We start from the raw sequence: 23,742 nt of genomic DNA, 5'->3' as shown, positions 1-23,742 counted from the left end.
GATTGGACGGTGCTTCATAGTAGAGATGGACAATGATCCAAAACATACTACAAAAGCAACCCAGGAGTTTTTTTTGTTTTGTTTTGTTTTTTTAAGCAAAGAAGAGGAATATTCTTCAATGGTGGAGTTAATCACTCGATCTCTGACCAATCTAGCATGCATTTCACTTTCTCACGGCAAAACTTAAGGCAGAAAGACGTTCAAAGATACAACAACTGAAGACAGCTGCAATAAAAGCCTAGCAAAGCATCACAAAGGAGGAAACCCAGCGTTTGGTGATGTCCATGGGTTCCAGACTTCAGGTAATCATTGCCTGCAAAGGATTCTCAACAAAATATTGAAAAGTAACATTTTACTTTGTTATGATTGTGTGTCCAATTACATTTGAGCCCTTAGAATAAGGAGCATTTGCATAAAAATAGCTACAATTCCCACATGCTTAATCATATATTTCTGTTCAACCTCTTGAATAAAAGCTTAAATTCTTCACTTCAATTCCATTGTAGTTGTTTCGGTTTAAATTCAATGTGGTGGCATGCAGAGCCTAAATCATGAAAATTGTGTCACTGTCCAAATACTTTTGGGCTTAACTGTATAACCCAATATGGGTCAAAAACAGAATGACCTAACTTTGAGTTATTTAATTCAATGTGCTAAATAATTTAACCCAAAATGTTACGTCAATGAATAACCCCCAAAACAACACCCAAAATGATGTATTCATTTCACCCAACTTTTTGTTTTCATTGAACCCAAAAAGTTGTTGGTGACTTATTGACCCAATTTGGATTATTTTTGACCAAATGAGTGTAGAAAAGGATCTGAACCCATGGACAACTGTAGCCTTATTCATGACAATGGATGGAAAGATTCAAAGATGTAAGCTAGCAAATTAATGGCCTTGAATTGTCACCTTAGTTTTAACTTGTATCAACTGTGTTAGTCTGAATGGATGATGAATGGCATAAATCATCCTGAGCCATCTCTCATCCTTGATCTTATGTTCCATTTTTTTTTAAAATACTTTAGCCTTGACTCATTTGCTTTCTCTTGCGCTTGTTGGCACATTTCTCTGCACGCCCCCAGACTTTCACATCCAACGCGGTCATGCCGTCCAATAGCGCAGGAAGGCCGACACTGCTGTTTGTATTAAAAGAAAAAAAGAACGTCAGCTATTTTGTGTACTCCCTCGCGCAGTCAAACATTTTTCATTTTACCACAGCGTGTCTTCACGGAGGCGGAGGAGCCACATCGTTTTGGTGTATTATGAGTTCTGAAAGGTTTTGTTTTTTGTTTTTTTGTTTTTTAAATCAGCATGTGTTTGGTTACCAGGAAGCCATCACTGTCATCGCGTCACAATATCAGAAATAGAAGTACACTTTGGGTACATCACTGTCCCTCTTGGACTGCTTACTAAGAACTCCATAAAAATTGCATTCCACCTTAGTTCCGAAACTGATCTGCAATCTGATTGGGTGAATCAAGTCTACAGCTATTTACACAGCCATTTAGGGTTTTGATTTTTCACCTGGCATGAGCCGACTACCACTTTTTCACCTTCTCTGCGCGTAACAGAGGAGGAGGGAGGGAGAAGGACAGGATACTGTAAAGATTACTTTTTTTCCTCTGAATAATGTGCATTGTTCTTAGTACCAGCATGTACTAGTAAGCCCTAAGGACAACATAAGTTGCCCATGGGTCGGTTCTAAAAATAGTTCACCAGTGATGGGTGTCACGATGTATGGTGGTGGACCCAAGCGCAAAGAAGCAAGGCAAGTGAGGCAGATGTGTCCTTAAAAAATAAAAAATAAAAAATAAAAAAATTAATGTAACAAAAACAAGAGGCAAATAAGGTACTTGAGTAACCTTGAAAAACATACAAATCACCAAGGCCAAAACAACAGTCATAGTTACAAATGAGACAAACAAGCCAAGCGAACACATAGCAACAAGACATGCCACTGGCAATGAACCAACAAGTACTGAAAGAAAGCAGGGAAATAATGCTGCATTCAAGAAAGATGGGAACTCGGATGAATCAAACTCGGATTGTCGCAATTCCGACCTCAAAGCGTTCGAGACAAATGTAAGCAACAAAGATTGCTCAACACAGTCGTTCCAAATCATATTATGTGAAGCTATTTCAAATAATGAAATTAAAGTAGCAATGCATAAATATAAATAAATACCTGTTTAAAAATCTTAGATTTCCTCAAAGGCAGCATAATACACACAAACTGATGAGACCAGAGGCACCTGGACAAGACACATATGGTTGAGAGAGCTCATTGGATGACACAAGGGACCGGGATGACAAGCACAGGTGGAAATGATCAAACTTGAGGAGACAGACAATTTCAACAGGGACACAACTTATGTCACACAGGAAACATATGGCATAACCAAAATCCAATCAAAACCAAAAGCAATGAACATGGCTCATGACAACGGGACGCTGACTTGCTAAAAAGAGTTTAGAGTAGAAGTCCCAAGAATCCAAATTCACTCAAAGTAGCAAATAAATACAGGTGAAGTAAACACTCACCACAATAGGAAATATGATTAAACTAGAATCAGAACTTGCAGTAACAACGACAGTGATCGGACAAAGACGGGGGGAAAAAAAGCAGTGAACTAATGCTGCATTCCAGAAAAATGGGAAATCGGACTTATCTCGCTTGGACTGTTCCAGCTGTAAAACTCCAAGCGGTCAAGGCAAATGTAAACTACAAAGATAGTTGATTCCAATGAATTGTTTTTTGTTTTGGAATAATCAGGACACATTCCGACTTCCAACAAACCTTCCTTAATAATTTTCTTTATTTATATAAATACAAGAATGTCTTGTAAGCATTCCGTACATTCTACTGAATAACTTCATGCAACCAGTCCAAATCACATTAAAAACTCGAACTTCCCACTTACCTGGAATGCAGCAAAAATACAAACAAATTGACGAGACAACTAGGTACACCTGGGCAAGGCTGGAGTTAGCTGATTGGTTGTTTTTGTTTAGAAACAGGTGGAGACGAAAACCAAACGAATTGATGAGACATGAACAAGAGAAAAATTGGCAAACAAGACATACAATATGTGAAATCAAAGAAAATATATAATCAAAACAATGGGAAAGTTTACAATAAACCTTTTGTTCAAATTTATGCCAAACATGCATAGAAATAGAAATACAGCATAATATGGTAACTAGTGAAAAGAAACAACAGCAAAAAATGAAAATTAAACATAAAATATTAAGTTAAATTATAGTTAGAATAGTGACAAGGAAAATATTGTAGCCCTAAAGACTTTTAACACATGTTTGTTTTTTACAGATCAGGATCACCCACAAGAACCAAGTTCCTATGTTGCTGGGCCCCCCTCAGAAGACACCTTTCTTTTTTTTCAAGAAGCGCACTCGCAGTCGGGACTAGTGGGGATGCGTGTTTACGCATCCCCTGCGGACTCACTATACAACACAAAAATGCTAAAAACCACATGCAGTATACTGTACAGGCAGCTCGAGCAGGTCTGGCACTCATCCAGTAATCCTTCTTCAATCAACTGCCAACACACACCAAAGGCCTGCCAACCATGAAAGCAACTGCAAAGGACGTGATGCAAGGACCACAAGAGGAAGCTAGTCGCCTTCCGAGGCCCGCTCAGAACAGCTCAGAAATAATTCAGCAGCCGTTTGTATGAACATTCGATTGGGAGAGCAAAGCGGCTTCATCCATTATTGACCTCTTTTGTTCAGGGCTGGATGGCAGCGGGTCATCCGAAATGGGGGCGAACCATTTTGCATCTTTCTCAATGTACCTTTAGACCAACTTCGGCAACACGGGCTTGAAATTTGAAAGTTGATATTGGAGTGGTCCAATTACTGTACATCCCCTCAGGGACTAACAGCCAGACCCCTGCAGGTTTTTATGTACCGAAGCTAAAACTGCAAGCCCCCTTTCTCAATGCATCCCGCTATTTCGGGAAGGGTCTAATTCGCCCCCCGCGGCTTTGTGTCGCGTGTCCTAACTGGCCAAAGGTGAGAGAGAAGATGTCAAAATGTACGCGAAACATAGTATTTGTATATATCAGGAATGTAGGATTAGATCACATGTACTGCGCATACAAGTGTGTTTTAATATATCCTCGTCATGTCAGTGTTGTTCACCATGATCACTGGATTGAGAGCTTTTCCCCTTAAGTGGAATTCACGTCCGTTTTTTTTCACCATCTCACAATCATTTTAGACTTTTTAAATGTCAACATGAACAAATTATCTGGACTTACAAAGTGATACCAGTGTGACTTATAGGAAGTCACCGATCTAACTACCTACAGAAACTCTGGACAGCTGTTTGGAATTCTACACCACTTTTCCCATCGTAGGAAATATCATAAATCAAACTGTCGCCAAGCAATCTTTCAATGTAATTTTAACATTCGGGGCAGTTGTACAAGTGTCCAAATGGCACCAAACAGATAAATCAGGTGGAATGGGAGAGTGTCACGTTGCAAGTGTGACTCACGCCTCTCAATTTTTTTTATTGTTAAACAAGTTGGACTGCAACTAACAGTAATTTTATTAATTGAGAAATCAATAATAAAAAATTTGATTTAGTTTCCATCCCTTTAGAAAAAAAAAAAAAAGACACTTTTTTTCTAATTGACTGTGCTGAAATACACAAAAAATATTTTTGATTTGGTCACTGTTGGTCCATAAACATGTTGGGAAAAAAATGATAAAATTTTGATCAGCGACTTTCAAAGTAAAAGCATGTTTGTAATTGCTAGGGGTGTTAAAAAAAATCGTCTAACTTTCACACCTTAAGCATGGAAGAATGTTATATTAATGGAACATTAAGCCTTAATATTTTATTTCAATGCTCTTCTAACATGAAAAAGGTTACAACCTGTTTGTTAAATGCAGTGGCTCAGTCATAAAACTGAAGTTTCAGATCAATAAATAATACATTTTCATACAAATCTTATAGTGTACATTGTACAAGTTTACTGAATGGTATTTTCAAAATTTGAGTAAAAAAATCGCAACAATTGACTTGTAAATTCATATCGGGATTAATCGGTATCGAATCGAATCGTGACCTATGAATCGTGATACGGATCGAATCGTCAGGTACTAGGCAATTCACACCCCTATGCAATTCGATGGTGTTGGGCCGAAACCTTCTACCTCCAAAATCAGCACTTTTCAGGACTACCCCAAAATGGTACGTTTGTCTATCCATGAATCGTCAGAGAGTAAGCCATTTTCAGCACTTTAGATTGATGAATAATTTCTAATAATAATAATAACAATAATAACACACACACACACACACACACGTGGGCGGACCAATATTGTGGATTTTTGAAAAAACATTAAATTTACCAAATTGTGACTTGTAAGGTTTCAGCAAAATGTTTCGTTGTTATTCAATGCAAATCTAAGACTGGGAAAAAAAATCTGGAAGAAAAAAAAATCTGTTAGATTTTTATGTTGATTACAAAAATTGACATGCTAATTCCAAAATTGGAGAGTAAGTTTTTGTCTAGCACGTCAAGTTTTTTCTCCACAGATTACCTGCCAGATCAGCAAAATTCCGTTGTAAGCTCTGTTTCGTTTTATGTTTGTTTTTCCTTTTTTTCCCCTTTCTTTCATTGAGAGCTCAGTATTATTCATTAGCCTTACAGCGTAAACGTCATCATCATCGCTCTCTCGTGCGTGCGCTCTTTAATTCACCTGAAACCAGAGTCGTGAAGTTGTCAGGAAACCGGAGAAAGGATCAAGTGAAAAAAAGAAGGTATTGAATTCAACTTTTGGTGATAGCTGTCTCAGTCCAGCTGGTTTTTGCAAGACACTCAGCGTGAGGCAAATAAAGATGTGCTAAGGGGTGAGGCTTTGCCGCCTTTTGCCCACCTTTTCCCTTTAAAAACGCACCGAGCTCACTTGACTTCAACTCATCAACGCTGATACATAAACACTGAGACTGTACATAACGTAGTGTGTTTCCCGTGAGTGTGTGTATGTGAATGACAGACGATTGTGTGTTTACAATAGCGTGACATTTACTGTTCAAACAATGTCGTACACCACTATAACCACTTTGAATGTACATACAGCACTCGTTTGTGACATTTCATGTGTCGTCATCTTACCACATGCCTGCTGTATCAACAATCACTTGAGTGAACAAGAAAAAAAAAGAAAAAAAAAAGAGGTATTCAAAATTCTTGTCTTGGCTTGATTCATTATTTTCAGCAGTAAATAAACGGTGATTAGGACACATGTACATTTAGCAGCATGGGTGGGTAGTAAGGAGTTACATTTACTACGTTACTTTTACTTATGTTACTTTTTATCGGGGTAGTTTTAATGCAAAATACTTTTTACTTTTACTTGAGTATTTTTGGTAAGGATAAACACTACATTTAAGCCAGAACGTTGAGCTACATTGCGCTCACTATGTATATTTCCAGGCATTTCAAATTTGTTAAAGAGATACTTCACTTATTTGGCCCATTATAGCAATAAAAAGTTAATATTTTGACTATAATTAATTTGGTACTGTCATTGTTTTTCACGTACAATTAGTAACTTTAAAAACACATTTTGCAACTTGCTGTCGACTGAAAATGACATCACAAGGGCTCAGGTAACCAATCACAGCTCACCTGTTTTCTAGGTTTCGTCACGTGACATTCACAAGCTGAGCTATGATTGGTTACCTGAGCCCTTGTGATGTCATTTTTAGTCGACAACAAGTTGCAAAATGTGTTTTTAAAGGTACTAATTGGACATGAAAAATAATAAAAATATCAAATTTATTATGGGAAAATATTAATGTTTGACTGCCAAAAATGGCTAAATAAGTAAAGTATCTCTTTAATAAAACCAGTAGGTCATCCACAGCACAAGTATTTACTGTATAGAAATTAGTTACTTTACTTAGTTTTTTGATTTTAAATAAAAAAGCAATGCACTGTAATCTAGTTGACAACTGATTCTTGTATTCTAATTTAATAATGAAGATGTTAGGGGAGCAATTTACACAATTTTACAGCGGCCTGGAGGCTGAACTGAGAATGCTCTGGATGGAACATAAGGTACCACTTAGTCAGCAAGATAGAAAGGTGCTAAGTCATGTAATATTTTATGAATAAATAAAGCCTTAAAATTACATCTCAGGTGGGACAGCAACTGCAAGTTGGCCAGTATTGGGGTAATATGATGAAATTTTGTAGTCTGAGTCATGGAGCATTTTTGTAGCCTACTAGCTACAGACGTTTATTACTAGGCAAGGGAAGACCAGAAAGCAGAACGTTCCATCAGTCAAGACGAGAGATGTAACAAAATTAATGAACTATGCACTCACCCAGGGATAAAATTAAATTACCCAAATCTTAGCAAAATTGTCATGAATAGTTGTACAAAATGTTCCCGATGTGCAGTCAAAAAGAGAGTTAAGTCAAACATAACGGCGAGATTTTATGATGAGTCATTTAAGGCAATGGTACATGTCCTTAAACAGGTTTCTCTGTCTGGCAGGACCAGTAACAATCCCAGTATTTTCAGGTTTAAAAAGCAAAAGGTTACCGGTCATCCATTGCTTAATCCCAATAAAACACAGCTACAGATTACAGCAATTGTTGGTTGGTTGGCTGACTCCTTAATCCAATTGGCTCTTGGAGAAGTCATTAGCCTAAAGTTTAACAAACTTTTTTTTTCTACTCTGCACTGTTTACATAGTGTGTCCAGTAAAAAAAATTGTGTTATACTGGTTTAAGCAGATTATGTTTGTCTGTTGTTAAACCTTAGATAAAGGAAAGATCACATTTTCTGACTACTTTGTGCCGACATCCAGGAAATTTTAAAATCCACTTGAAGCGGTTTGTTTTGAAAAGCTCCATAATAGTAAAAAATAGCTTCCATATCTGCTAAATTATTCTGTAGCACTAGCCACATTACATTTTTCCTCCCTGCAGGCTTATTTTCTAATGGTCCTAATTAGCATGCTAACTTGAGCTAATGCGAAAGGCCGCAGGACAGAATTCATTTCGGGTTTAAACAAGACTGCGTTCTTTCGAGTGCTCGTCTTCTGTAGTTGAATGGCTTCTCGGAGTGTCACTGACAGAAATAGCCCAAGAACAGGGGCGGCAGAAAATGTGGAGTTCATGAAGAGAAAGTGTAGCTTACACAACTGAGAAGAATAGTGTGCCGAAGGCGAGGCTTCTTGAGAGTGGCTGCAAAGATAACAAGGCAGGAATTATCTGGCAAAGTGCTATTAATAGCCATCATGTCAAATCTTGTCCCTCACTCAGAGAATATAGGCCTACTGCGCCTGAAGGCTACATTAAAAAAAAAAAAAAAAAAAAAAATGGGGCCCCAACCATTTGACAGACGTCGCCATGTTGGGACAAATACAACTGCAACATGACAACTTATTTTTGTTTTGTTTTAGTTCAAAGAAAAAAAGTAATTTGCAGATAGATGCTTTTCATTTGACAGCAATGGACACGAATTATATTATCCAAAGAAATGTGTACATCTCTAGATTTATTTTATTTCTGTTTAATCTGGATGGAAAAAGTTAGTTTTGTTTGTGGGTGGGTCAGGGGGTGGGGTTTGGATAAAAATAGAAAATAAGCATGTTGTGTGGAAATACACATTTTTTTTTATTTGATAGAAATGACTTAGTTCATTTGTGATGTCTTAACAGATTTTTGTTTGATTTAATTCTAAAAACAAAAACAACAGTTAGTTTGTTTTTCTAAATAATGAAAAGAAAAAATAATGAAATTTAAAGATATGCTTTTTGAATTGTTTTCAAGATCAGAATTAGCCCAAATTAGACTTGGGCAAAATAGGCTGGCATCACGCTGACCTACACTAGCACTACTCGGCCTTTCGAGGGACGAGGAAGTCGTCCTGACCTGGCAGCAAAATGCACAGTCTGCATATATGCTGTGTTTATTTTAAGCCCGAGCAACACAATGCGCTCGCCCTCTGAATGCCTCCCAGTAAGCACCCACCACATCCTCACCGAAAAGAAAAAAAAAGGTGCGTTAGCGGCCCCGCGGGCTTCTGCTTGCAAACACGTCCTCTGCTATTTCACGCCTAGCATGCGTACAATTGAATTTGACAGCTGCTATTTTTAGCCACACTCACCTACACAAGCACACATCTTCATCTCGCTGAAAGACAAGCTGCTGACCTGAGGCATGACCGAGCGGAACGCCGCTTCAGTTTATCCGTCTTTAACACACAACTCAGCAGTTTCACACAGTGACACGGCATTGTAGTATACTGTAAAATGTATACTGCATTTATGACTTTAGTACTGCGCTAGCATAGTTTAGCCATGTACCAAAGTGCGCTCCGACTTACATACAAATTCAGATTACGTCATGCTGTACATGAGGATTCACCAATGTGGCAAACCGACCCAATGTAGCGCCTACTACTGGTGAGCAGGATTTAGACAATTACATTTTTTTTTTTTTGTGCTTTAAGTATTTTGTATTAGTGGCTTGTATTGGCTGACTTCACAAGTACCTAAACCGTGAAATAAGGCTGGTATCGACGCAATACTGATACCATCCTTAATATGTTTTCAAAGGCTATTTTTGCTCTTGTTTTTTTTATTTATTTATTTTTTATTTTATTGTTTATTGTTCTTAACTTCTGTAAAAGTTACTTGGCTTGACAACAATAGGAAAATAGGGTCCCAACGCTGGGTCACAACAGTTATGGTAGATGGACTGCTTTTTATATAACACTGTTTACACCATATGGTGCCCAAAGCACTCAATTGATAACCATGCTATGGGGAGGACATGAGATATTACAATTATTATATATTTCACATGCTTTAACCACATTGAAACAGACTTAATATATTTAAATAAGTTTTAACATAGTTTTCTACATGAGAGCCAAAGCTTTTGTCACTCCCATTTTAAGTTTAGTGTAAAACTGACACATAAAGCAAAATATACATATATATTTTTTTGTTAACCGCCGCCTCCCTGAGCCGTAACCTTATGATGGAGGAGGAGTTTGGGAAAAAAAACAAAAAAGGTGGGGAAATGGCAGCTGTACCAGGCAGTGTGAAAAGGGTTTGTATCATGATTTACTATTATTGACTCCCACACAGTTCCATAATTTGTGCATGGCAGCTACAAGGATTTGACGGATTATTGCTTTCATACCAGCTGTTGGGATGGATTTTCAAGAGAGATGCTTTAGAGAGTGCACGCGACGTGGGGGATACTATACTGTACTAATTTGGTGACAGAGGGGTGACAGTGACAAATGTTTTTTTTTTTTCATGACCTCTAACCTTCCTGTGGGCGTAGCTGTTTCCTATCCACACATACGCACACACTCTAGCACACATATACAGACAGTTATTATTAACTTGCTTTCTTGGTTTTATTATTAGCCATTATTTTTGCTATTTGATTTGGGAAATTTGATGGTATTTATATAAAAGTAAGTGAACACACACACATTGGTTAATGTTATGTGGCATTTCAAGAATAATACAGCAAATGAAGCAGCAACACAGTTCAAAGTAGCACTCCGTTCCTCATGAGTAGCTCCATTTCCACTGACGCTGGCCCTTTAAGTCAACTTTGCCGTCGACAGTTGAGGGGGAAAAAAATTGTGAATGAAATCCAGCCATTCATAAAAATAGGTCAGTGCCACGCTCCGATTGGACGAGCGGAAATCGTGCATAATTCATGAGCTAAGGCGCCCCCATTGGTTGCCTCGTCTGACAGACATGTCCCTCTGGCCAATCAGTGTCTGTCTCCGCGTTGCTCACAAGCCCAGGGGAAAAGCAAGTGGATCCATGAACGAAGAGCTCAGTCAAGTTTTGTGAGTGGAGACGGTCACATCAATCCGAGCGTGCGGCTACACCGCTAGCTACTCGTTCTTCTTTCTTTTTCCCCCCCACCCTTTTGTGGACATATTTACCACATTCGCTTGCTCAAGAGGAAACATACAACCACAGTTGAGGTAAGCTTCATGTCTATTTTGCTGGGGCAAGTTGTTTTATTTTTCGCGAAACGGTCAAATGTTTAAGGCGAAAGAGCGCAACGCCATTTGAGCAAAATGTCTTTACTTTTTCACTAGCACTTTTTTTTTACGTGCGTCATCGACATTTTAGAATAAAAGAATCCGTGAATTGCGCTATTTGCGTTATCTCTTATCGGCAGATGAGGCGGATTGTTTGTGATATTTTTTTTTTAATGAATGGAGGGGCCACTGGTTCCCCTCCTCCTGCGCGTTTCCACGCGGATCAAGTATCAAGTTTCACTTCATTGAGAAAAACAAGGTGACGAAGGGTGGGGGAAGGGCTAAGAAGAGTAAAAGGGGGTATTTGGTGACAACCCCATCACCCGAAGCTAAAAAGTTAACAAAAGTTTGTTCCGCCGACATTGTGTTGTGCAATTTGTACTGAAAATCCACACTGTGGCTGCTGCGTTCAGTGACCACTTTTAACATTCTCGGTCATGTTCCGTACACATACACAACTGCCTTTTGTTTTTAATGCTCAGACGGGGGTGGCGCTACACCAGAGCCGTGGAAATCTCCCAGAATTTTATTTAATATCATTTAGAAACCTGTTCTCAGCCGATTAATATAATTTGCTCCTGGTGTATCATTTGAAAAAAAATCTTTAGTTGTACTATTGAAAAATAATACCATTTGCGAGTGAAGTATACACCTGGTTTTCAGGTAAATATCTATGTGGGGGCTTTTAAAACTGTCAAATGTTGACTTGTGTGACATGAACATGGTGCCACACATACACACCCTCATGTTCTAAGTGCTATCTGCTCAGCGTCTGCAGTAATTGCCTTCAGCTATGCTTTATTCGTCATCCATTAACGAGAGATAGCAGAGTGAGTCATATCTCTAAGGCCCACAGAGAGATGTGAGAATGGAGGCCACTGCCGGCTGCTGCCTATTGTTGTACAAATACAACTTTTTATGTGTCCTTACCGACTGGTGATGTTTAGTTCAAGGGCCGGCCTCCTTCCCTTCTCCACTAACGACAACCTTTCATGATGTTTTATTCAAGCTGTGCAGGCTGATTATAGAGGAAAGCGTTTGCCATCTCAGTCATTGAGTCCGGCTTATGTAACTGCATTATGCGCGTTTACGTTGTGCGACTTCCTCTCGCCTGGCACGGCTCAAATCTCAAAAAGCCGCTTGTTTGTTGCAACATGGCAAACATGGTGAACATCCATGTTCCTGTGGTGCTTTTGTGTCTTCTAGTGATCCACAAAGTACCATCCCTTTAGTACGAACTAACCCTCCCCCTCCTTCCCCCAGGAAACCGGAAACCGAACATGGACGGCTTCTACGACCAGCAGGTCCCGTTCATGGTCCCGCCCAATGTAAGTGGTACACGTCACGAGCATCATACATGGGATGAACCACAATCCATCATTTGACTGGCAGATCCGCCAGTACTCCGATGTCATCGGACTGTCGTTAAAGTACCCTTTCCCTATGTTCTGCCCATAACAGTCTCATGGCGAGGAACATAGCAGGATCTTCAGTGATAGGAAGAGGAAGTTTGTGGACACTGAGCTCGCCCAGGACACAGAAGGTGTGTGGCCTCGGTTGTAATAAAGACTACAATCAATTAAGATAATACTAATATCTTTGTAATCTGACGGACAGAACTCTTCCAAGATCTCAGTCAGCTTCAGGACATCTGGATTGCAGAAGGTGAGTTCCACTTGCTTTTTCTGAGAACGCTTGTGGTTCAGGTGTTTTGTTTCTGGATAAATGCTGACTTGGAGTTTTGAGGTGGAACATTAACTTGAGTGTGAACTAGTTCTACGTTTTGGTGTTTTGTAACAAGGGGAAGATGGCCAAAGTTCTGCATGTGACAAGCTGCTGACTTAGACATTTTTTTGTTAATAGATGGTGATTGGTAACTTTTTGAGTTTTTCCAAGATGTCAGTTCGTGTTAATTTCCGACATGTTTTAACTTTTTGCCATCCTTTGTCCTCACAGCCCAGGTGCCAGATGATGAGCAGTTCGTCCCGGACTTCCAGTCGGATAGCTGTGAGTACTCCTTCATGTTGTTGTTGACCGTGTCCCCCGAGGCCGCCTAACCTGCCTCCTAATTGGGATGTTTTAAGCATTACTAAGACCTGCTCGTTGTGGAGCATCGGGGCGTGCTTCTTTAAGAGTATTTGTCACAAACTTTCCCTGACCTGAAGTCTGGGTCACCCGTTGTTTATTAAAAAGTTTTAATCCCGTCAAGGACAAACGTCATCCTTTGTCCTCAGAAGTCCGCTCTGAGCTTGTGTGCGCTCTCTTGTCCGCCTCTCCCTCTCAACCATTTTGAGTTTAATCAGCCGATTGGCATGGGGCATCACATGAGCCAAGCTCCTAATCTGATTTCACACTTTCCCGCACTCGGGCCTCGCTGCCGGAGCGGACCAGATTCCAGCGGATGGGGCGGTCTTCTACCCCCTCTACCCTGCTTTCCAAAATTGTGTGTGTGGATGCAGCTCCCCTGCCTTGAAAGGTATCCTGCTGGTTGCGATTGGAGTTCACTTTTGTCAATTTGGGATAGAGTGCCTCTTCAGTCTTGTAGCATGATGTTGGAATCAGAAGTGCATTGTGGGAATATTCATAGCTGTGTCAGTAAAGAGTTTGCAGTGTTGATTCTGTGTGAGTGTGAGATGAGTTGCTGACGGTGGCTGCAGTTGCCAGGCTGCAGGCGTTCTCTCTCGCACCTATTCAAGGCCAGATTGCAAGATAGGCGATTACAATGAGACTGCACTGGTGAATCACACATTTCCTACATAACAAATACAAATGCTCTCAACCCTGTCGACCACCCTGAATAAATTATGCTTCTTACCAGGACACTTTCGACAAGGAAGAAAGCTCTTCATACAATCTCTGAGGAGCAGCAGGTGGCACCAGTATAGTGAATATTTTTAGAATGGATTAATCGACTAATCAGATTCATTTTAAATTTACATTTAAGTGTATTCCAAAAGCATTTTTTCCCGGATTAGTGTTTATTAACCAATGATGGGTGGTTATTTTGTACTTTGTATTGGTATAGTGACTAAAAAAGGGGATTGATGTTGTACTATGTTACCGGTTCAGTCATTGTTTTCCAAAGTAAAAACAGATGTTTGCAAATGTCTTATTTTGATTAAAACATAGAAGATAAGCAGTCTTTTTTTTTTTTTTTTTTTTTTTTTTCTCCCCCATGAAGGACTACCGAAATCAGTGTACGAGCTCTATTGACATGTTGAGGTCAGAGGATTTGGAAAATTAAAAAAAAAAAAAAATGGCGCCAAAGGATTAATCGATTTGGTAATCAACTACTTGATTAATTGATTAATTTTGACCACTCTAATAGCATGCAAGGAGTTCAGGGAAGACCTGTAATCCAAGTCTTATAAGGAGAATAACATTGTGGTTTCTGTCCTTGTTTACTTGCCATCGGTAGAGTGACAGATGTGCAATAAATTGGTCTATACAGAATATAATTGTGGCATATAAAGGGTACACCAAAGTAGCATCATCCATTTTGCACCGTTTGAGTGCAAAGGAAAATCTTTTCACCACCATTAGGCTTCAGTGTGCACACACAAGGGACCACACGTTGGTTGTTTGCTCGGCCGCAGTCCATCAACGCCCTCGTCATCTGACGCCCTCTCCTCTCCGGGATCTAGTTTCTACCCGGCCATTATGCGGCGCCCTGGTAACTGCAGCCGGTATGCAGAGGGCTGCGTCTCTGGTCTAATGGTTACAGCAGCAGTCGGGGAAGAAAATCATTCACCGCCATTAGGTTGCAGCCACAGTGATTCATGGGTATTGGGATTGAGTATGTCCTAATGGGAATCAGACGTGAAGTTTGATGGGTTTTGCGCATATAGTTCCATTTAAATCACCCCAGCTACACAAACAGTGGGGCATGGATGCAGGATAAATAACTGCTAAGTGGCTCTGGACAGATGAGGCAATACATACACGCATTGTCCACATGATATGCTAAATATGATTACGATAACTCTTGCACTTCTGCCTATGGCTCCAATTACGTAGCTGGTGTCTGGACTTCTTCTGATGGTGGTCCAATTTGTCACGTGTCTGCTTCTGTCCAGTGATGTTTCATGGACCGCCACCAACCAAGATCAAACGTGAGCTGACTCCCTCCAAAGAGCTGTCCCCCTGCCACCAGGACAGGAGTCCCATGCCCTACGGAGACAAGTGCCTTTACAGCTACAGGTACAAGATAACTGAAGATATTTTATGAAGAAGAATTCCTCTCTAATTGACGCTTTCCTTTTGACACTCAGTGCCTGCGACAGGAAGTCCACTCCTGGCTTCAAACCATTAACCCCTCCCTCCACGCCGGTGTCTCCATGTGGTTCCACTAGCGCCGCTGGACCACGCCCCCTCAACGAACCTACACCTCCCCCTCACACCAATGTAGCCAACCTGAACCCTGGACCACGGACGGTACATCTCCCGCAGCAGCAACAGGCCCTCACACAGAGCGCAGGCCCGCGAAACCAGACGCCACTCTCAGTCCACAGCCCGCCATTCGCCGTGCCGTGCGCTCTAATCGGCCAGGATGCCAATAACTTTACGCCAGAGCACAGGTAAGCAATTCCACCGAATCCTGGGCAGTGCCCATAATCTACTGACCGGCTGATGATCACTTCTTTTATGTCTTGTTGTAAACGGTAATGCAGATTTCCTATCGTTTTTCTTACCACGGTTAGCAAAAGTCAGTTCCAAATCATCTTGCCCAAAATTCACAATCAGGGTTTTCCCCCAGAAATCTTGCTAAGCCTGGTGGTCAATGTGGGAGATGGGATTAGAAATTATTCTTTGACGACGGGTGGGTGAGTGGCCGACGAACGACATGGTGGGGCAAGACCCAAGATAAAAGAACTGACATTGTCCTTAAAAATCAGGCTACAAGTGGGAAGTTTTCTCAAACTGTATGCCTTACTGCAATGACATCATTTCAGTTGTTCTATTTGGGATGTTACTTTCTCATACACAGCAAAATCGCTAGTGTTAGATTAACACCAAATTGTGTTAAATCTAGCACTAGAAAATTGTTTATATGTGTCCACACCAAGGAGTGTAAATTGACACTTTTCAAAGTGTTACTTTTTAACACTTAACCAGTGTTACTCCCATCACTGTATAGTGTTAAAAATCTACACTGGTAAACACTGAGTAGTGTTGAAAGTACTCTACACTAATGCCAGTGTTAAAATTGAACTCAAACTAACACTTCACTCTGGTAAAAAGTACATCATTTATATAGTGTTTTTCCACCTTACAAGGCCCTCAAATCAGGAACAACTTGGGGCTTCAGTATGTTGCTCAAGGATACTTTGACATAGTTACACTGGCCTAGGATTGAACCCACACTCTCAGGGTCAAGAAACAACTAGTCTACCACTGAGCCACGCTGCCCCAACAACTGGATGTATCTCTATTGAAATGCTGGAAAGGGTGTGGTCAGTTTAACTGATTAGGTTACACCTAGCCTCAGCTCCAACACTTGAGGAAATTTACTCTGACAGAGTCATATTTTTATCCTGACAAGTGTCAGAATAACACTGTTTATACCAGATGTCATCGAACACTGGAAATCTAACACTGACAGATTTTCTGTATACCATCTTTAGGTTCCAGAGGCAGATGTCAGAGCCATCTGTACCTTTCCCCCATCGGAGAGTCAAGGGAGGCCCCACTTCCTGCCCCAGCTGGCTAATAACAGTGGTCGGCCACATGAGGGCCGACCACTGTACCACCGGCAAATGTCCGAACCCTGGTGGCTGTACCCCCGCATGGCTTCAAACAGGAACTCATTGACCCGAGATACACCGAGCAGGGAGTTCCCAGCGTAGGACCGCCAGCTCCCCCGCGCCAGGCTGCATTCCACCCGATGGCCATCAAGCAGGAACCCCCGCGATTTCTGCTTCGATTCCGGTGAGTGACACTTCATGTTGGTCTATTGAGCCAGATAGTCCACAGCTAGCTCAGGGTTAGGAATGCGCTTGGCTGTGTTTGTTCAAGACTGCTGACACATGAATGCAAGTTTTAGCGTGTAAAGGCGGCATGGGTGCACAGGTACTCCCTTACACACTTGCACTTTCTGAGTTTAATCTGATCATTCTTCGCGAGTCACACCAGTAAAGTAAAAGTGGGTCTTTCAGCTCAGCCTAAGCCTCTAAGGGCAAAAAGTAAATGGGTCATCCAGCCAGGTGCAAGAAGCTCCTCACTGAGCTACCTGAATAGATCGAGGCCAGAGTCCTCAAAGGACCTTGTGGCCTGCAAGGTACAACGAGTTGATCACAAAAGGCTTAAAATGTCTCCACTTCATGGTAAAAGAAGCAGGCCAACATTTGTCAGCCCACCTTCTGGGGTTGGGGAAACCTGTGATCCCTCGATGAAAGAGACTCACTGTTTAGTCACATGGTATAAATCAAACAAGCGCCTGACTGTTGTCCAACACCCACACACCCAGCTGTTATGCTCTGCGGCATTAACATCCTCTTTTCCTGAAACGCTCAACTTTGGGGGAGGAAAAACCCCAACAACGTCACATACTCTCCTTTTCTGCACAGTGGATGGCCGGCTGGCCTGGCTGTGATGTAATGACAAATCCTCTTAGCTTCTTATGGCTTTAAACACCTACGTCACAGAGGGCTATCATCTCGAGATGGGCGGAGCATGTCCGTGTTTGGGATATTGGCAGGGACCGTATCAGTCAAACCAGATATTTAACATGTCTGTCTTTTGCTACACCGACTTCCTGCCAAGTCTAGTCTTGTACGGTTGATTCTGTCGATCTTATCAGTTGATGGGACACAGAATAATGAACAATTGCATCGTGGTTGGTATGCAGAGACGAGCGGAAGCCAGGCCCCAAACACCCGAGGGGGACGGCCGCTTGTAACTTGATTATCATTGAGATTTAACACAGCAGCCACAGCACTAATCCAGTTTAGAGGCTTGGTGGGCGTACGAGGGCTGGAGTGGGTCGTGCGGTACGGCTCGGATCTGGGTTTTAGTCTACTCTGAGAAATGCGTGCGTAGGCGGGAGGCAGTTGAAGCTGCGGCTTAATGTGACTGGTAGCAGCCACTGATCCATCCATCATTACTGATATTTATCAACATGAAGCCAATCACACAAATCAAAGACGCTATTTAAAGCTGTGTATCTTTATACGTATTTCCAAATATACCTATCAGCTGTGAGGTAGACTTTGATGCGGCGCACATTTGCGATGACACCAAAGGCTGGGATGTCTGTGGTCTAAAATTATATGCCCACTGTCTTTGTTTTGCAGAGGTGCCCAACTGCCACTCATCCTTTGGGACAGCGGGGAGCTACTACCAAAATAACCACGAAAGTAAGTTGTTGTTGTTCTCTCTCCCTCTCCTCTCTCTCCCTCTCCCTCCTCCCTCTCCCTCTCCCTCTCTCTCCTCTCTCTCTCTCTCTCTCTCTCTCTCTCTCTACTCTCATCTCTCTCTCTCTCTCTCTCTCTCTCTCTCTCTCTCTCTCTCTCTCTCTCTCTCTCTCTCTCTCTCTCTCTCTCTCTCTCTCTCTCTCTCTCTCTCTCTCTCTCTCTCTCTCTCTCTCTCTCTCTCTCTCTCCCTCCTCTCCAACCCCCAGTTCTCATAAGTTAGGAAGTGTTTCGTCTGTGAGGTATTTGTATCCCCTGGGCCGTGCGGTGTTTATCGAGCCGTAGAGGTCAGCGGCATTTTAAATGACCGGTCAGGGGGAAGTAGATAGTCCATGCTAGCGATGCACTGCACTTTGTTACATGTTTACTAGGAGTCAGTCCTCCAATAAATACGACCACATAGGTCATTTTGAAAATGTGCCAAATTACGACCAAATCTTACGTATTTTAGTTAAGCGACCTTTATCGACCAAGTTAAATGTGAAAAATACTAAGAGAGTCTGGAACCTGGTTCGTCTGGTCCTAAAGACGAGTGTTTATCTGACTGAGCTATTTGTCCAGTGATTTGTTTTAGTGTTGACTACATGTTTTGTAACTACAACCTCACTGTGCCTTTTTCCTAATCTCAACCATTTGTGTCCATGTAAAGACGGTAACGTGTACTGTACAGCCTCACTGAAGCCTCATACTAACCCATTCATTAGTCAGTGACGACGAAATGACATGCAGGTGTACATGTTAACACTAAAGTGAACACAAAGATGGACTGTTAGCTCAGTAAGACGTAAGTTAGACGTTAGTCTCTCGCACAGACGTTCCGGGTTCAAGTCTGTTTTGTATTTCTTTGCCATTTAACATGGCCGATAGTGTTTCATTCCGTTCTGTCTTCCAACTCTACAGAATGGACGGTTAGAGCCTTTGTGTTTGCTCACTCACTTTATTTCACAGTGTCTCCATAACACACCTCTACTTCCGCTGTGTCACAGTTACAACAGTCCTCCCGGAAACACGCAGCGAAAGACTAACAATCCTATTGTACCATCTTTTCTTTTTTTTACCTGTTGAAGTAACATCCCTTATCCGTAACAACATATCTTTCAAACTCTACTTGCTCTTTACCAAAACAAAATTAAAAGTATTACAATTCTCCTATAAATGAAAATTCAAAAATAGAAATTATGAAAACAAATATAATCCCAAATAAGACACTTTACGCTCTCTCAACCATCTTACTTCAATGATGTGCAATAACCAACATATAAACACAAATCCAATATATCCTACACTAAGTTGCAGTATCAAACAAAAATTTTTTTCACATTGCCATTGATGTGATTGTGAAAAAAGAATTAAGACAGGTTGCAGATGATGGACAAAGTGACCTCATTACAATGGAGAAAATGAAAACTGAGTTTGGAGATGTCACTGGTGATGGCTGTTTGGAGGGAGAATATACAATTGAAATAGACAGCAGTGTGTCGCCAGTGAAGCTACCAAAGCGCAGAGTACCCTTTGCGATGATGGCACCACTCAAAGAGGAACTAAAGTATTTGGAGAAGAGAGGCATTGTAGCACCGGTTGAGTGTAGTACGGATTGGATAAGCAGCATGGTCATGGTGATTGTAATGGCTATTTTAACAGATAGAGGTCGCTAAACTACAATACGCAACATTTGGTCGTATTTTGGTGCATGGTAAAACGACCAATATGGTCGTTATTGTTGGAAGAGTTGGTGGTTTACTAGCCATGTAGTACTGATAATAAACCTTTTTGACTTCAGGTTTCGCCTTCGACAGAGATCCTCAACTCTATTTCGATGACACCTGTGTTGTCCCTGAAAGATTAGAAGGTGAGATTTTTTTGGTGGGAAGGAAAACACATGATTTATTTGTCTACATTTTCTGAAGTACAATGAATAGCGAGTCTCCTTTACACTTGCCATCTGGCAGGAATGTCTCACCACACTGTGACCGTGGTGAAGTACAGAACTGCCCGCCTTGCTTTATTGTCATTTTTTTCCACTCTCAATATTCTCCCTTCTCCTTTCACGCATGCAGGTAAAGTTAAGCAGGAGCCCTCCATCTATCGAGACGGACCACCATACCAGCGCCGTGGCTCCCTGCAACTCTGGCAGTTTCTTGTCACCCTGCTAGACGACCCGGCCAACGGACACTTTATCGCCTGGACAGGTCGGGGAATGGAGTTCAAGCTCATTGAGCCTGAGGAGGTAAGTGGGTTGGCTGCAGCTGTTTTTCCGTTAGACGTTACAGATGAGTTTGTAACTTACACACCCTCTTGTAAAGGTGGCTCGCCGCTGGGGCATCCAGAAGAACAGACCGGCCATGAACTACGACAAGCTGAGCCGCTCTCTGCGTTACTACTACGAGAAGGGCATCATGCAGAAGGTAAAGGCACGTTACCCCTTTTTCCTTCCTTCCATCCTTTTTGTTTGCAATGCGAATCTGTGTTAAAAAGTATGTTTGAAAAGGTCTGAGTCAAACGTTGTCTACTGAATTGTGCTGCTCAGGTGGCTGGTGAGCGGTACGTGTACAAGTTTGTGTGTGACCCCGAGGCCCTCTTCTCCATGGCCTTCCCTGACAACCAGAGGCCTAACCTGAAGGCTGACCTGGACAGCCTGCCGGGCCTGGACGACGACACGGTGCCCCTCACCCACTACGAGGACAACGCTCCCTTCCTACTGGACAGCGGAGATCATTGTGTTGCTGGCTTGCCCTTCCCCGACGGTTGCAGCTACTGAACTATCACACGAAAATGCAAAAACACTCCCCAAGTCTCTTGACGATTTTTTAATTCAGAGGCAGAGAGGAATCGTTGTGGATCTCATTTAAAGAAATTGAACTGCCACAAACAATGGACAAGTGTAAAAGATGTGACATACTGGAAAGGGTTGTGAGACGGATGACTCCAACTCTGGCGCCCTCCTTTGCGGTGGAAAGATGCAAGGCCTCAAGACCTCAAAGAAGACTGCATTTCTTGTATCTGGAACGACAAGAGCAGAGTTTGTGATTTTTATTTTGTGACAATCTGATTTTCCTAAACAAGCAAGGTAATTCTAAAATTTAATAAGACTTACTAAATACAACACTATTATAGAGTAGCCTATTGGAAGCTTGTTGATCTCTGCTTTTACGCGCCTGCATCTGAGTTAAAACATGAGTGAAAGGGCTGTGAATTGCAATCATAGATTGTCCAACAACCCTATTTTCAACTAACAATGATTTCTGTAGATATTACTTTTTTATTGCCACTTTTTTTGGACTTTAAAGCTAGAGTATTACAGGCTAATTGGTTTGGCTGCTCTCTTGTAAATGTTGTGTTCCTTCAGTGTCATACCCGTGTAAGAAATTGTATCTACTATCACCCTCTTTGGGGATTGCAAAACTTGGTACAAGTCTGTGCTGTTTTGTTCAATTTTAGAACTAATTAGCACTCGTCTATTTCAAAAGGGATGCATATGCAAGTACATAATTCTCCCACAGAGACCTTTTTATAAATGGTCAAGTTGCTCCCCCCCCCCCCCCCCCCCTTACTTTTCTTTTTTTTTTTGTGTGTGTGTGTGTCTTTTTACATTGCTGTCTTCACTGTTGTCAACCAGCTTCTGATGGTTGGTGGAAGCATCGCAAATTGCATGCGGAGAATAAAAACCTGACACCTTCTCCAAGATGACAATAAAGGTGACTTTGCATGGTATAATCAGCCAAGACTGCGTCCGCCAACATATCACTTTTGTGTCTTTGGACGAACATTTGTATGTTTCTGTATTTTATTTGGAATGAGGGCAATGTTAAAACTTATATAAAGTATATATTTTTGCTATAAGCCTGCAGTCCAGTTCTTGATTATTATTAAATTTTTTTAAATACTGTACCCGTTGTATAGCGCTGGCAATTTTTTTCTTCTTTTTTTTTTTAAGAAACAAAATCTCATGAAGGCTCACTGCAGGCCGATCTGTATGACCAGATGTCGTCACGAGGCGTGCAAAAGGCCAGAGTTACGGTTAAGGCGGCGTTACGGGATACACAGGGACAGATCACACTTGTATAGGCTTCTGTTGCACCCGCCCCCTCTCACATTGTGTTCCTTACACAGCTGAGTTTATCATGTGTACTGGGTCAAATAAACATTCTATGCTTCATTGCTTGCTATGCTGGTGTGTTTCTTTATGATTTTAACCACCACAACCACACCATCCATTATTGCTGGAAGCTTGACATGGCTGTGCTGTTATGAGTCACATTTTTTTTTTTTTTTTTGTTAGATCCATTTTGATGTGAATGATTATCACTTACTCCCATTGAGAAACATTGTGTAAGTAGCCTATGTAGATGGTGTTTAGATTCTTGGTAGTTAGTAATTGACCTGACCAGTCGTTCCCATAAAACAATATTTTTGTGATTGCACAGCCTATTTATCACTGCAGCCAAAGTGTAACTGAAACCAATGGCAATGGTTTCAATGTTATTTGTTCATACACTAGGCTGCAATTTGTCATAGGAAAATAGGTCAAAAACCTAGCTGGTCGTAAAAGCGAAGAGAGGAATTTGGGATTAGATTGGGGCATTCAAACTTCTTTTTTGATCATTTTGGCTGTGATGTTTGGGTGTCATGGACACAGGCAAAAATCCTATTACCGGTAAGTAAACTCACTGCCTTGCTTTGTGGGCTTCCTCATCCCCCTTCCACCATTGCCAACCTCACAATTAGCCCACTGGCCGAGTATAACACTCTTGATCCATGCCAAACGTCATTGACCTGTCAAGGCAGTATGTATCTAACAATCACAACATAAACACGACTTCAGATCGATATATATGCAGTTATAGAACACTTGACACAGATATAGGCCTCCACGTAAGTGGACATATATCAGGCCACTTGGCAGGCCGCTTCTTCGTGGATTATTGATCCATGTATGAGAAACAGCAGCATTAATGTGGTTTAAACTCTGAGTCTTCATGCTCTCACTGTGTCAACACAAAAACACACACCTCCCACTGTAAAGTCCATTCAAAGTGCTCTTTCCGGTTTACATGATCTACAGGGAAATGTGGGATTTGCTTGTTCAAATGGAGAAAAAATGTGTTCACATAATTTGTTCCATACTTGTGTTTAAATAGTCCTCAATAACATTGAGACCACCGTTCCAAACGGTGACATAACTGGTTTGTCACAAATACACACCGCCCACTGACTTGTTTTCATATTTATGTTTTTATGGGCCACTGCTACCCTCTG

At 41.4% G+C, this 23,742-nt stretch overlaps 2 protein-coding genes across 5 annotated transcripts in view; both read left to right on the top strand.

Annotated features, from left to right (window-relative positions):
- The window catches only part of dgkg (diacylglycerol kinase, gamma), a 106,404-nt gene extending 101,604 nt beyond the window's left edge, over nucleotides 1-4,800 (top strand). For all 4 annotated transcript variants that reach the window (XM_077537326.1, XM_077537325.1, XM_077537327.1 and 1 more), the window contains one exon: nucleotides 3,333-4,800. In XM_077537326.1, coding sequence (XP_077393452.1) covers nucleotides 3,333-3,431 — 99 coding nt within the window. In that variant the 3' untranslated portion in view covers nucleotides 3,432-4,800. The remainder of the gene's footprint in view (nucleotides 1-3,332) is intronic.
- Nucleotides 4,801-10,845: 6,045 nt separating this feature from the next.
- etv5a (ETS variant transcription factor 5a) lies at nucleotides 10,846-22,642 on the top strand. Its single transcript, XM_077537029.1, is given in 16 exon segments — nucleotides 10,846-11,017; nucleotides 12,341-12,405; nucleotides 12,539-12,620; nucleotides 12,695-12,742; nucleotides 13,034-13,084; nucleotides 15,154-15,277; nucleotides 15,349-15,654; nucleotides 16,702-16,733; nucleotides 16,736-16,843; nucleotides 16,846-16,979; nucleotides 16,981-17,005; nucleotides 18,370-18,432; nucleotides 20,267-20,335; nucleotides 20,544-20,713; nucleotides 20,790-20,891; nucleotides 21,014-22,642. Coding segments are annotated over 15 exon segments (1,593 nt in total). The 5' UTR covers nucleotides 10,846-11,017; nucleotides 12,341-12,357; the 3' UTR covers nucleotides 21,245-22,642.
- Nucleotides 22,643-23,742: the final 1,100 nt, after the last annotated feature.

The sequence above is a fragment of the Festucalex cinctus genome, chromosome 11 (genome assembly GCF_051991245.1).
Source record: "Festucalex cinctus isolate MCC-2025b chromosome 11, RoL_Fcin_1.0, whole genome shotgun sequence".
NCBI classification, from domain to species: domain Eukaryota; kingdom Metazoa; phylum Chordata; class Actinopteri; order Syngnathiformes; family Syngnathidae; genus Festucalex; species Festucalex cinctus.
This window is presented reverse-complemented; position numbering and strand designations above follow the sequence as displayed.